Source organism: Pseudorca crassidens, chromosome 2 (genome assembly GCF_039906515.1).
Source record: "Pseudorca crassidens isolate mPseCra1 chromosome 2, mPseCra1.hap1, whole genome shotgun sequence".
Lineage (NCBI taxonomy): Eukaryota > Metazoa > Chordata > Mammalia > Artiodactyla > Delphinidae > Pseudorca > Pseudorca crassidens.
In genome coordinates this window covers 31,241,596-31,256,344 of record NC_090297.1, presented here as the reverse complement: position 1 = coordinate 31,256,344, position 14,749 = coordinate 31,241,596, and the positions used below count along the sequence as shown (strand labels likewise).

General features: G+C 42.8%; 2 protein-coding genes and 1 long non-coding RNA gene across 5 annotated transcripts in view; 2 read left to right on the top strand and 1 right to left on the bottom strand.

Moving 5' to 3' along the window:
• Positions 1–14,612, bottom strand: part of LOC137218539 (uncharacterized) — a 69,213-nt gene extending 54,601 nt beyond the window's left edge. For all 3 annotated transcript variants that reach the window (XR_010940732.1, XR_010940733.1, XR_010940731.1), the window contains exons 1-2: positions 14,272–14,612; positions 12,222–12,307 (exon numbers count right to left, since the gene is read on the bottom strand). This is a non-coding gene — a long non-coding RNA (uncharacterized lncRNA). The remainder of the gene's footprint in view (positions 1–12,221; positions 12,308–14,271) is intronic.
• Positions 1,227–3,346, top strand: GJA9 (gap junction protein alpha 9). The gene has a single exon (XM_067725568.1). It carries the CDS (start codon positions 1,317–1,319, stop codon positions 2,859–2,861), a length of 1,545 nt encoding a protein of 514 aa, XP_067581669.1. The 5' UTR covers positions 1,227–1,316; the 3' UTR covers positions 2,862–3,346.
• Positions 4,102–11,240, top strand: MYCBP (MYC binding protein). The gene is made up of 5 exons (XM_067725576.1): positions 4,102–4,215; positions 4,410–4,482; positions 8,317–8,365; positions 8,609–8,738; positions 10,009–11,240. Exons 1-5 carry the CDS (start codon positions 4,132–4,134, stop codon positions 10,051–10,053), a joined length of 381 nt encoding a protein of 126 aa, XP_067581677.1. The 5' UTR covers positions 4,102–4,131; the 3' UTR covers positions 10,054–11,240.
• Positions 14,613–14,749: the final 137 nt, after the last annotated feature.

Sequence of the window (14,749 nt, the reverse complement as noted above, 5' to 3'; positions counted from 1 at the left end):
GATGATTTCTTAATATCTCTTTCATGAAAATTTCAAGTGTGCTTAGAGAGGAAAAATAACAGTTTAGTAAAACAGTTAAGAGCTGACTTTAGAGCCACAGTGATTGAGTTTGAATACCAGTTCTAGCTGTGTAATCTTGGGTAATTTAAGGTGTGCCTCAGTTTCCTGATCTGTAAAATGGGGGAACAACATACCTACTTCATAGGATTTTTGTGATGCACATATCTTGTAGCTATAATATCCCAGTATGTTGTTTGATTGTGTATCATTTCCCTTTCTATAAGGGATATAGGACATACATTTATATGTTAAATGAAAGTGAATGAAAACATTCACTCTTTTTTTCTTTCCTTTGGGATATACTTTCTCTTAGATATCCTAGGGTATCAACTCTAATATGGAACCTACTGGCTCATAATCCAAGCATCTGTATTATAACTCGCCCCACTGCTCCCTCCACAAAGCAAGCTACATGTCTTAAAAAGGTCAAATACTGTTATAATGAAAATTTCTATAATACTACCACCATACCAATGATCCATTTATTTCAAGCAATATCTAATAACATCCTGGTAGTACAAAATAGTTGAGAATTTTTGGAAAATTTTCACAGCAAAGTTAGTAATAATTCCATAAATATTCATAAATATATTACTGAAATGATTTCTGAAAATGCTCAAAAACTGCCAGAAAGAAACTAGAATTTAGACATTTAAATGTGGATTAAAAAACTACTCTACATTCTTATAGTGAGAGCCAGATTTGTTTCTTTTGGTTTCTTTAAATGCTGTATCTTACTGGATTATGAAATGAAACATGCCTTTTCCTTTGTGCATAAATGAGATTTTAAAATCATTGACTTTGGTTATAGTTTTTATATAAAATAATCTTAATAGGTTTGTAAGATCAAGTCAGTAGTTTTAGGAACCTCTCCAAAAGTTCTCAGTTAAAAAAAATAAAACAACAAACTTCAGCTGAGTAAGAAGACTCTTTTCTTACAGGAATTCCTATAATTCTATTCTTCATAGGAGGGAATATATACACCCCTCCTCCAGGTATCTTTTTTTTCCCCATTGCATTGTAAGGTCTAAACATAAATTATTTTATATTCCTGACATCTTAAACATATTCTTGGTAACAAATTATTACAACTTTCTAGGGAAAAAAGTAGAGCGACCAGCATGCTGAAAGAGTGATGCTTTGTTCATATTTTGGCCATAGGTTTGCCTTAAGAAATAGCACACCCCTCAGAATGGAAGAATTTATCTGCCTCCTATTTGATGGGGTTCAGAGCTAAGATGGCTGACTAAATAAACATGGGGGACTGGAATTTCCTCGGAGGCATTCTGGAGGAAGTTCACATCCACTCCACCATGATTGGAAAGATGTGGCTCACCGTCCTGTTCATATTTCGAATGCTTGTTCTGGGTGTAGCTGCTGAAGATGTCTGGAATGATGAGCAGTCTGGCTTCATCTGTAATACAGAACAACCCGGCTGCAGAAATGTATGCTATGATCAGGCCTTTCCTATCTCCCTCATTAGATACTGGGTTTTGCAGGTGATATTTGTGTCTTCACCATCCCTGGTCTACATGGGCCATGCTTTGTACCAACTGAGAGTTCTGGAGAAGGAGAGGCAGATGAAGAAAGCTCAACTGAGGGGTGAACTGGAGGAGGTAGAGCTTGAAATGCCTGGGGATCGGAAGAGATTGGAGCAAGAACTGCGTCAGCTTGAGCAAAGGAAACTAAATAAAGCTCCACTCAGAGGAACCTTGCTTTGCACTTATGTGATACACATTCTCACTCGCTCTGTGGTTGAAGTTGGGTTCATGATTGGACAGTATCTTTTATATGGATTTCACTTAGCGCCTCTATTTAAATGCCACGGCCACCCGTGTCCAAATATAATTGATTGTTTTGTCTCAAGACCCACAGAAAAGACGATATTCCTGTTATTTATGCAATCCATAGCTACTGTTTCACTTTTCTTAAATGTTCTAGAAATATTCCATCTAGGTTTTAAAAAGATTAAAAGAGGGCTTTGGGGACAATATAAATTGAAGGATGAACATAATGAATTTTGTACCAACAAGTCAAAACAAAACCTTGCCAGATATCAAAACACATCTGCAAATTCACTGAAACGATTCTCTTCTGCACCTGATTACAGTCTGTTAGTGGAAAAGCAAACACACACAGCAGCGTACCCTGGTTTAAATCCACCTGCATTTCAGACAGATCCAGATAATCACAGTGGAAATGATGACAAAGGTATTTTGGATGAACAGGAAACGCTACTTTCTGAGATGTGTATGCTTAGTACTACCTGTGGTCATCTTCAAAACATCAACTCAAGTAATAAAGGAGACACTCATAAAATATCTGGAAAAGAAGTTAATGGTAACCAGCTGAGGGGAAAAAGAGAAATTGATGGCAAAGACAGCAAAAGGAACCACTACTCTAAAGGTCACTGTTCTCTTCCAGGTGATGCTATAGATCTGAACAACCACACGGGGCAGTCACCCCAAATAGCTTTCTCTCTGCCAGCTAACTACACCTGGAAACCGAAATGGCTTCGTGCTACTTGGGGTCCCTCTGCAGAAAATGAAAAGCAGGCATCACCTCCTAAAGGTAACCTCAAGGGCCAGCTCAGAGAGAGCACAATCAGAACGCTTCCTCCTTCACAGGGAGACTTCCATCCACTTGACATTCCAGACACTCCTGATTCTTTGGGAGGGTTGTCCTTTGAATCCGAGTTGGTCAAAACCTGCAGTAACCCTACTGCTTGTCCTCCAAATCATTTAGTGTCGCTGACAAACAACCTCATTGGTAGGCGGGCTCCCACAGACCTTCAGATCTGAACAGCTGTTGGCTTTTAGACATTCTGTGTATTACATTATCAAAGAAGTAGCTTAACGATGGTTGAGCACAGAAAAAACAGATAGGGCAGCTCTACAGACCAGCTGTTTAGACAGACAACTGCAAACCCATTTAAAAAAGGGAAAATGGCTCTAATTCTGAATTGGGAAGGACTAGTTTCAAGTTCAAAGACATAGAGTTACCAAATCAGGACTACTTTTCTACAGGCTCCCTTCAGAATAACACTAATTTTGGGAAAATCACATGTCAGAATTGAAGCTAAATGGAACCAGGTTTTTCCTTGAAGGGAGCACAGCCTTCAGAGATTGTTCTTAATCTATGTAATTCCCTCTTTTGGTTATTCATCTTTTACTTCTGGACACTGATTATACTTTGTTTGCCCCTGGGACTTAACGCAGTTCCTTTATAGACTGCAACCTGATCTGTCTTGAATATAATCATAATGTTGCTATCTAGGTAAATAAAATCCTAAAAAGACTGGTCGCTTTCTTTCACCAGTTTATAGATAGCATCGTGATTCAGTGCCAGGATCGGAGTCTTGGCTCTACTACTCACTGGTTATCTATACTTGACAGTTTACTAACAGTACCTACCTTACAGGGACGGTGTGAGAATTAAAATAAGAAACATATGTGTTTAATGCACTGCCAGGCACACAGTAAGCGCTCAAAAGTGCTAGCTATTACTAGCACATTACTGCTCACCCTCCGGAGGCCCACATCAAGTTGGCCACAAAACAAGGAGACTCCAAATATAAGAGCTGGAGCCCAAACAGACGATTCTAAGCAGTCCTCTAGCCATTGGAAATCCAAGGGTTGCCCTCGTTAGTGCGCCCTTTTTCAAGATGGGGGTCGACAAGCCAGCACACACACGCTGCCAGAGCTCCGGAGGTCCTAGTTGAGACAGGTCCGCCCACTCCCGGTGTCAGGAGACCCCAGTCTCTAGAATGAGTTCTAGCGCTCCAGGCTCAGTAGACCCCCCCCTGGAGCCCCGCCCACCTTTGGCCCCACCTGGACACTTGTCCGGAGTTACCAAAACCCAGCCTCCTACTAAGTAACCGAAACTCTGCGAGAACCGGAAGAGGAAGGAGGAGTGCTGCTTTGCTCGACAGAGGGGCGGGCGTACGCAGCCTCCTTGGGCTCAGCTCACTATGGGGCATTCAGAGCGTCCTGGTCGCCATGAAAACGGGCCACACCCCGGCGGTCCCGAACCGTGGTTCGCAAGTGCGCAAGCGCGCGCGCCCTTCCGCGCATGAGCAGTGCTGCTCCGAGCCCTCCCGCCACGGTCTCCGGCGCCAGCTACGCCGCTGCCGCTGTCACTATGGCCCATTACAAAGTGAGGGGGGCGCGGCGTGGCTGGGGGCGTGCGGGCGGTAGCCAGCCGCTGGTCGGCTTGGGTGGGAGTGGGGGCGCGCGCGCAGGTCTGGGGGGCTTGAGGTGGCGAGGCGGAGGCGGCGTTGCCGGACTCCCAGCGCCTTCTTCCTGCTCCGGCCCCCGGGCTTCGGCCACTGACCCACCGTGTCTCCTCAGGCCGCCGACTCGAAGCGCGAGCAGTTCCGGAGGTACTTGGAGAAGTCGGGGGTGCTGGACACGCTGACCAAGGGTGAGCATGGGCCAGGAGAGGGTTTCTCGTGATCTCGTCGTGCTCCTCGGCGCAGCGCCCCAGACGGGCCGTGGCGTGGGGCAGGAGGGGAACAGGTGGAACTCGTCCCGGGTTCAGCGAGGTGGGCCTCGGGGTTCAGCGGGGACCGGCTCACGCCTGGCTGCCGGCCGCCGCCGGGGTTGGGTAGCCTCGCACTCGCTACCGCTCTCGCCGCAGGGAGTGAAACTCTTGCAGCTGTTGTGAAGTCCCTCCAACTTCCGTTGCTTTGCCTTGAGCAGCCGCAGTGAGCATGTTTGCTAAAGACCTTGAGAGCCCAACTCCTCCCTTCTGACACTTTTTTCGGAGCCCTCAAAATCCTGTACAGAAACACTTTCCTTTGAACAAAGGTCAAGTGGGGGAAATGACCAGGTTTGAAAGAGGGCTACAAAGTAGCTAAGTGAACCTAATCCCCGAAGTAGCGGTTTGGCTGTGGCTTTTCAACGGAACCCAGTTTCGTAGTCTATATCAGTTGCTACTTTGTGCAGATTTCACAATTAAAATAGAATCACAGTTTAAAGAGCTTGAGAGCACATCAAAACGGTTATATTGTTTTCACTTTTAAAAATGGAAGCTGTTACACTGTATCTCTTACTCTCGGGTTCAAGATCTAAGTAGATGAATAAGGTGCTTGAAACTGGAGGGTTCCAAGAGGTAGTGTGGGTACTGCTTATTTCATTAGCTAAGCCGTAAGGCGAATGCCTGTTATGTATCATTCAACTCACTGGCTGGAACTTTCTAGGGTGCAGAACAGAGGAGTTGGCAGGGGTGATGATCTGGGTCCCTACGAGAAGTACAGTAAATATCTGGGAAATAATTTGGTAACTGCTCTTTGGCCAGAAGCAAAAGTTAGGAGAAAATTCTCGGAGAATAACAACTCTGGGTCTTAGCAGAATGCAGGGCTTTTAATTCCCAAGCATGGGCTGGTAATTTTGAGTTGCTACCTTAGGTTCAGGTACCAGTTTCCTATCTCTTTGCAAATAAGTTTCAGTAAACATTTAAGAGACTACATGAAAGCACTTGTGCTGTCATCTGGGGAGGTATCACAGACTCTTGGAATTTCATCGACCTCCCCCACCCCTCAAAAAACTCCACAAGCGCACTTCTTTCATTTAACCATTTTATTCAGGTGTCTGTTCTAGGCACCGGGGATAAAACAATGGGGGAAAAAAAAAGTCCCTGCTCTAAATGAACTTATATCCTAGTTGGGGGAGACAGATAAACCATAGTGTCAACCAGCGGTAAGTGTTATGAAAAAAACATAGCAAAGTAAGGGCATAAGGAGGATGGGTGTGCCATTTTATATAGGGTGGTGAGGCAAGGCCTCTCTTAAGACGTTTGAGCAGAGACATGAGTGAAGTGTGATGTTGAGTTTCAGGAGGTATAAGGAGGCCAGAGTGGCTGGATGGAGTGAATGAAACATACACTGGTAAGGACAGAGAAGTGATGATAGTGGGAGGTAAATGAAGATATTCAGCCTTGTGGCCATACATGGACTTTCCTTCATGAGAGACTGGAAACCACGAGAGGCTTCTTTTCCCTTACTGACATCTACTGGTATTCCCGCTCAACTTTCCTAGATTTCCAGTCTCCTAAGTAACATCAGACAACAGAGTATCTACTGATATGATCTATTTAAAGTTTGATTTTGTGTACTTTACACAGATTTAACTTATAATTTTTATCCAGCTTACTTCCACGTTAAAACGCTAACATTAAAACGCGATAGGGGGCTTCCCTGGTGGCGCAGTGGTTGAGAGTCTGCCTGCAGATGCAGGGGACACGGGTTCGTGCCCCGGTCCAGGAGGATCCCACATGCCGCGGAGCGGCTGGGCCCGTGAACCATGGCTGCTGAGCCTGCGCGTCTGGAGCCTGTGCACCGCAACGGGAGAGGCCACAACAGTGAGAGGCCCGCGTACCGCAAAAAAACAAAACAAAACAAAAAAACAAACGCTATAGGGATGGCTAAAGATAAAGATAAGTCATTTGGAAGAAGAGGCATTTTAGTTATTTTGAGCACTGTATCAACCTCTAAAAATCCTGGCTGCTAAGGCAAAAAGGGAAACACTGGGTATAGAGTTCTTGTCTGTTTAAAAGGAAGTATATTTCATCTATAGAAAAGCACAGGAAACTTGACATTTACATTATGTTCTGTAATTATCAACCTTGTAACTACCACTGACAGAAACTTAGAAGCTAAAAGAAAGGGTAGGGGAAGAAAGGGTAAGAGTATTCATGTCTGATAAAGTTAGAATTTGGTAGAGATCAGTGGAAATTAATGGAAGAAGAAACAGGCTTGAGTACATAGTTTCAAGAAAAAGGTAATAAGTAAAGGAATTAAAGTGTACTGTAACACTGAAAGAAGAGGGAAGGAGAGGAGAGGGTAGTGATGATGTAAATATGCCAATTTCTCAAAAAAACAGTGCTGTAAGTACGTTTAGAAGAGTATCAGAACTTAACGTAAGTTGTTAGTATTAGTTGCCCATTTGATTTTTTTAATACTGTCTATATTTGAAGGGTTATTACAACTCTAAAAAAATAAAAGGGGAGCATGTAAGTTGGTTTATGAGGTGTTCTTAAACTGGGGTCTAGATATGCACATTTTTTTGTGTGTAGATAGAGTTTTTTGTCTTTGATCAGATTTTTCAAAGAGTTCCGTGCACAAAAAAATTAACCACTGGTTTAGAGAGATTTTTACTTGAGTAGTATATCCTAGAAGGAATGTGTTCAATAATAAGATGGAAAAGATAGTGCTGACGTGAACTATTGGATATGAAACCACTAAAGTATATATTTTAATACTGATTTGAGCATGTTGATTACTGGTAAAGTTTTTGGTTGGTAGTTGTTTAGCATGTTGTGTGTGAAACTTCATTCTTGAAGAACATTTTGAATTCAGACCTTCTTCCTTCCAACAGTTAACCATAGCCCTGTTGATTCTCTACAGAGTTTTTCTCAAACATATCTACCTTGTTTTCATCCCTCTATCACTCTAGTGCAGGTCACTCTCTCCCTTTTTTTTTTTTGGCTGCGCCACGAGGCACGCGGGATCTTAGTTCCCCGACCAGGGATTGAACCCGTGCCCCATGCAGTGGAAGCCCGGAGTCCTAACCACTGGACTGCCAGGGAATTCCCAGGTCACTCTCTTTAAACTGGATTACCGTATCAGCCTCTTAATTGCTCTTCCTGCCTTTAAATCCTTGTCCCACTTGTCTGTCTTCCACACAGGAGTCAAGAGTGATCCTGTCACTCCCCTGCTTATAACTGTTTAATTATATGCCATTTTGTTCTTAGGACCAAGGCCTGACTGAACTTGCAGGATCCTCTAGTCTCCTCCCTAACCACCTTTCCAGCTTCCTTTCCTGCCCCCCTTTTCACAACTCCATCTAGACACACTTGAATTTTCAGTTCCTCAATATGTTGTTCTTTTGCCCCTGGCCTTCCCTTTTTATCTGAAACCACTGCCTAGGTCTCAGGTCTTATTTCTCTTTCTTGGGGACGCCTTCCCTGGTGCCCTGGGCTGAGTTAGGTGTTCTTCCAATATGCTCCTATAACCCATTACCCTATATTGCTGCTTGATAGTCTTTTTTTGGCTAGTTCCTTGTTTATCTTTTGCACTAGACTATAAATTCATTGAGAGCAGCGAGCTTGTCTTGTCTTCTTCACCATGGTATGGACAGTCCTAGCAATGTGCGTGGTGTATAATAGACACTCAGTATTTACGGGGGTATGGAATATAATTTCAGCCATTTTAATTTAAGACTTTAATTGTTGTTTTTTCTGCTTTTTGATTTGCAGTTTTGGTAGCCTTATATGAAGAACCAGAGAAACCTAATAGTGCTTTGGAGTATCCTTTTCATTTTTCAAGTCAGAAAAAGGCCTTTATTTTTTGAACTCCTATATTTTCACATAGATAATAACCTTTAAAATACTTTTGATTACTGAAAAAATTACTTTCTTTGAGTATTTGGATTTTGATCTCTGGGTAAATATTTGTGGTAGGGTGGGGTAACTCTCATCAGAGAATTATTTCAAAAGGCTATTTCATTAGTTTCATTGAGCTCAAGTAAATTCTTAACTTTTATATTAGTTTTTTAAAGCATCACTTAGGAGCTGCCACCCCAGAAAATCCAGAAATAGAGCTGCTTCGCCTAGAATTGGCAGAAATGAAAGAGAAATATGAAGCTATTGTAGAAGAAAATAAAAAACTGAAAACAAAGGTAAAATTTTTGAAAGAATTCATATTAAAAATAATGTCACCTTTAATGATTATATGACCAAAACCTCACTAAAATGGACAGTAGGGGAGGGAGGCAGGTGAATATCAATCTCAGTTAACTGCAAGGCCAAGCTGATGCCCTGTCTAGAAAACCACGAGCAAACTGTAAACAGGATGAGCAAAGTGTGGTCAAGAAGAGGTTCTTGGGAACCTTCATCCACAAAAAGATGAAAATATTGGTTAATGATTAGTGGTTTATAAGTAAATGGAGATTTCTTAGTCTTAGGCAGTTGACTTAATAGGTCGATACAGGGCCACTGCTTTGCTAATGGAACCCCTTAGATTGTGCAGTGCACAATCTGCATAGTCACGTGGTGGCCCTGTAATGTGTTAACTCTGTAAACTTGTTTGCACTTAACCTCGGTCCATTTGCTTGCCCTTAATTTTGTCTGTTGCTGAAGTTTTTTCTTTGTTTAGGCTTCCCTGAGAATTTTCATAAAGCTCAAACTAGTCACCTCTTAAGTCTTTGAGGTTTTACCACATCTGAATCACATAATGCATTTCACGTGACTCTAGGCATTTCTCATGATGTGTTTTATCTTCTCAGCCTTGTGAGATAAGTCACACAGGTGCACAGACCATTTTGTAGGTGAGGAAACTAAAGCACAGTGAAGTCTAATTAGCTTCTCAAATCTGACAGCTAACTGGAACAACTCAAATCTTAGCACAGTGTTGCAGCAGACCCCAGCTCGGCATAACAGAAAATTCAGTGTCTGAAATTATCCAAGATCCCACAGTGCATAGATGCCACACAACTTTTGGCACCTTTTAAGTCAAAAGCGTTAGCTGTTCCTCATTGACTGGCTAGATTAATGTATGTCACATAATTCTTTTTCTCTGCTTTTTAGGAGAAAGTTCAGTAAACTTATGGTGGAGAGAAAGAATATGGTGGCTTATACCTTACTAGAAGCCACAACATCTTTGGGACGATATATATTATTGCATATCAAGTATTTGTGTGGTGCAGTCATGAATGGGAATTAAGTTTTAGTTTCCCAGTAATTTTAAAGGTTTATTTAAAAAGAACTTTCACTAGGTTTGATTATATTAAATATTAAGATCACTGAGTGGTTTAAAAAGGATAGGATTTTAATAATATAAACTTACTGATTCAGTAATTAAATTGAATAGTTAACTCGTTTTGTTACTATTAAGTTTTTTACCCAATTTAGAATCAAATTCACCTAAACTCCTCTGTCTTTGCCCCATAGCTTGCTCAGTATGAACCACCTCAGGAGGAGAAGCGTGCTGAATAGGATTCTTCTCAGTTGAAAAGACACTGAAAAATGGTTTTGTATGACTTGAATAGTTTGTATAGTATATAATCTTTTCTGAACAGATGCTATAGTACTCTTTTAATATGTTAAATTCACCTATCACACTTTAACTGTTATAAACACATATACTTAGAATCACCAATAAAAACTCAATATAACTTTCTTTGGGTCTTAAAAGCAGGAGAATCAAAAGGGAATCCTGAAAAAACATCTAAACACAGCCATCTAATTCATTACCTTAAAAGACATTCTGTTTATTAGTCTGACTAGGAATGATGGTACTGGTTGTATTTTAGCCAAGGAAGTTTAGCATGGAGCTATTCCTTGGTTTAGTTCAGGATATGAACACAGGTACAGTCATTCTTTAAAATGAAGATGACACTGTTGTTTATATTCTCTGTAGGCAGCTGGAGAGATCTGTGTGACATAAGATACTGTTGCATGGGGTCTCATGAATCTTCTGCTCTTGTTTATATAATGTGGAACAAATGACTCTTCTTTGCCACCACTTTGCCTTAGATAACTGTGTGTGTGCCAGTGTGAACTCTGACACCACATTTCCTTCTATGCAATCATGCCCTATCTGATAATGTTGCCTTGCTTTACTATGTGCTTCCGTGGGTCCCAGTTGCACATTGGCCTTTCTGTGTTGTTTTTCAACTTGCTATAATAGCAGTTATCCTGATTGTAATTTATATAACTTTAAAGAGAATCACACTGTTCCCCTGCCTTACTTGTTGCTTAGCTGAACACAGAACAGAGGCAATATAAAATTCTGGGTTCACGCACAAGCTGGGACAAGAAGGGGAATGAGCCATATATCGTGGAAAATTATAGTTTGCGGGTATAATTATATAGTGCTTTTTTCCCTCAAAGTATTTTTCTAGCCTTGAATTCATTTTATCTTCATTATCCCTGTGAAGTAGGTAGGCAAGTATGAGGGGAGGTGGGGTGCTGAATTTTTAGGCCAAAGACTGATATAAATACAAATTATTTACTAATTGTAGAACCTTGGGCACATCAGTTAATTGCTCTGAGATTCACTTTCCTCATCTGTTAAATGGGAGTAATATCTGTGCTGCCTACCTCACAGGGTTGTTGTGAGGGTCAAATGGAATGTATGTGAAAGATTTGTAAATGGTAAAGCACTATATTCTTGTTTGTTAGTCCTTTTTCCTTTCTTGGAACACCTACAGTCAGATGTTTTGTGTTACTGATCCCTTATTTTCCTTATTGACTGACTAGCATTATTAAGAAGTAGTCCTGGGCTTCCCTGGTGGTGCAGTGGTTGAGAGTCCGCCTGCTAATGCAGGGGACACTGGTTCGTGCCCCGGTCTGGGAGGATCCCACATGCCGCGGAGCGGCTGGGCCCATGAGCCATGGCCGCTGAGCCTGCGCGTCCGGAGCCTGTGCTCCGCAACAGGAGAGGCCGCAACAGTGAGAGGCCCACGTACCACAAAAAAAAAAAAAAAAAAAAAAACTAGTAGTCCTATTTCATGTATTCTGTCCCTATTGTTAGAGAAATGTCTTTATTTTTTGGTGAAAACACACATAGAAAACAAAATCCAATGAAAGCTGGTTTAACTAGCAAAAGCCTCAGCACCTTCTGGAAACTATGACCAAGCCAATCATAAGGGCATTTTAATCAGTCATGTTGGCAGGAATGTGGCAATTGTCTGTGCCTCTTCTAGTCACAAGTTTGTTTTTGGAGGGGAGTCAGATACAGTTGGAAGAACATTTACTTGAATTGGTTTATGTTTTACCGGTTCGAGTGCCTCTTACATGGACAGCAGTGGGCTGAGTGCTAGGTGTTATAAAGGTGAATGACTTGAAGTTAGCTTTAAGCCACGTATATAACCAACTACAATGTGGGACAGGATGTGCTAAGAACCATAAATAATAATAAAACATGGCCCCATGGGAGTTTTGGAAGAGAGGGAGACTTGGCTTCCTTAAGCAATTGGTATGACAGTCCCTTTGTGGACAGGCAAGTAGAAATTTTTTCTGGCAGCCAACCCTCATTTGCTTTTTTCCCAATGGGACTGGTATTAATATTTATGTAAGTCAAATGACTGTCTCTTGTACCATCCTTTTGAACAGAATGGCAACCTGTGGGTTGGATAATCAGACCTTTTGGGGGAACTGACCTGCTTAAACTGCTGTATCAGTCAGTGCTATGAATTCAGGGTCAGCCTGGCCTCTGGAGGTCCTCTTCAACATTTCTAGCAAGGATCTGAATGAAGACAGTATACAAGAAGATGCTCACTGGAGTAAAAAAGGATCCAATCTATTTAGTTCCTGTTTGTTTCAGCTGCCTTATCTATAAAATGTAGATTTCGTTATCTTGCCTACCTCACAAGGTATTGTAAGGATCAAATTAAACATAATGGATGTAAAAGTACCTTGCAAATTGTAAAGGACTACATATGGGTCAGATGGTAGTAATGCTAATTCTCTAAGCGCCACAAAGTTGGAAGGGCTGGTTGGTAGACTATATTGAAATGAGCTCGAAAATGATCAACAACTTGAAGTACCTAAACTTCACAGCCTAAGCCAAAAAGTTGAAATATCAAGTCTTATATTTAGGTTAAAAAATGTAGCTATAGGGGCTTCCCTGGTGGCGCAGTGGTTGAGAGTCCACCTGACGATGCAGGGGACGCGGGTTCGTGCCCCGGTCCGGGAGGGTCCCACGTGCCGCGGAGCGGCTGGGCCCGTGAGCCATGGCCGCTGGGCCTGCGCGTCCGGAGCCTGTGCTCCGCAACGGGAGAGGCCACGACGGTGAGAGGTCCGCGTACAGCAAAAAAAAAAAAAAAAAAATGTAGCTATACAAGTTTAGTCACTAGGATTGCTGACAAAGTACTAGTTCCAGTGACTATCAATGTGAACCACTTATACTCCATGTATATTTAAAAAAAAAATCCATTCTGGAAAGCATTAATAGAAATATTGTCCAGGTGCTAAACAGTCACCCTGAAGGCTGTATTGGTCAGTATTGCATTGTAGGTGTCAGACATTTGATGGATGTTGACAAGCTCAGTTGCATATAAAGGAGAGTGCATTTGAAACTATAAGGCTGTGCTGTCCAATACGGTAGCCACTAGCCACATCTGGCGATTAAAATTAAACAAAATTAAAAATTCAGTTCCTCAGTCACACTAGCAACAATTGAGCAGTGTAGATGTAGAACATTTCTGTCATCACAGGAAGTGCTATTGGACATTACTGTAGAAGAAATGGCTGAAGGAACTGAGTATGTTTAATGTGGAACAGAGAAGACAGTGGGTAATGAAGACTGTAATCTAATATGTGAGGTGCTGTCGTGAAAAAGATGATGACCACTGCTTATAGACTCTGGTATATAAGCTCCAGGGAGTGTGATTTTTGGCCTGAATAAGAGACTTTTAAACAAAGTTTTACCACAGTGGAATTGGATGCCTATTGAGATAGTGAGCTCTCTTCCCTGGCATCTATTGAAGTGTATGCTGCATGTCTATCAGTCAGAGACACTGTAGAGTGGATTCTCTTTAGGTAAGAGGTTGTACTAGATGACCTCCAAGTATGTGTCCTACCTTTAACTTCGACGTTCAGACAGAACCAAGTCCCAGATTTGCATACATGCTTTCCCTTCACAATCAAGAAGTTAGTTTCCTTGGAAGATCAGTACCACCACCCATGCCCCCTTCAGGAAGAGGATCCTCTTTTGTCAAATTTCCAATTCTAAAGCCTGACTGAAGAGTAAAAATTTGGTTTGCTTTCTTTATTCATTCCTTTGGTTTCTGATCTGAAGGAGGTCATAGAAGATGCAATGTTCTATGGGTGGACAGGATTACTGAAGAAGTAGACTTTGGGTGGGGAGGAGGGGGAATCTGGTCCTGATGAGTGTGAAGTGGCAGGAGTATTCACTGTCAGTGATTTGCTGAAGAAAGAGGATAAGACATTCTCCCTTGCTTGCACTTGCTTTCCTATCAGGGTCCAGTTACCTGCTAGAACGAACTATCTCACCCATGACTCTGCCTTGGTTGAGGCTTTGCCCTCACTCTGGCTGGCTCCTCCTCCATACCTTTGCACATCCCAACCATATCCATCCTTCTAGAACTATTCAGACGCCAGCTCCTTAGAGATGCGTCCACCCAACTCTCGAGCATTTTTATCTACCTTTCACCTTACGATTTGATATCTCGTACGGAAGCTACTTACGCAGAGGTCCGATCCCCATTAATCTTGGAGCAACTTGAGGGCAGGCAGGGTCCAAGGCGGTTCCAGTTTTGTGCCCCTTGTGCCCCTTCGCGGGCATCAATAAATACTGGTTGGGCGAGCACAATAGTAGTAGGAGGACAGTCAATTCTCCCAAGTGCCCAGAGAGCATCTCCTATTGCGATGGCCTCCGGAGCCCGGAAGAAAGTAGGAGAGCGGTGAGGAGCAAGGTACGTGGCTGGGCAGGGCCGAAGTGCGGGCTGGGGCGGAGGGCAGAGGGCTCAGGGCTCAGTCGGGCCGGGCCACCCTCCTCGTGACTCCTCCTCCCCCCTCCACGGCTCCGAGTCAGGTGATTCCGAGCACGTGACGGGCACCACCTACCTTGCTGCTCCCGAGTGGCAGCTCGGGCGGCCAATGAGGGGCCGGGTCCGGGCGCCGAGCCTATGAGAGCCGGGCTCCGGGGGGCGGGCCGCATGGCGGT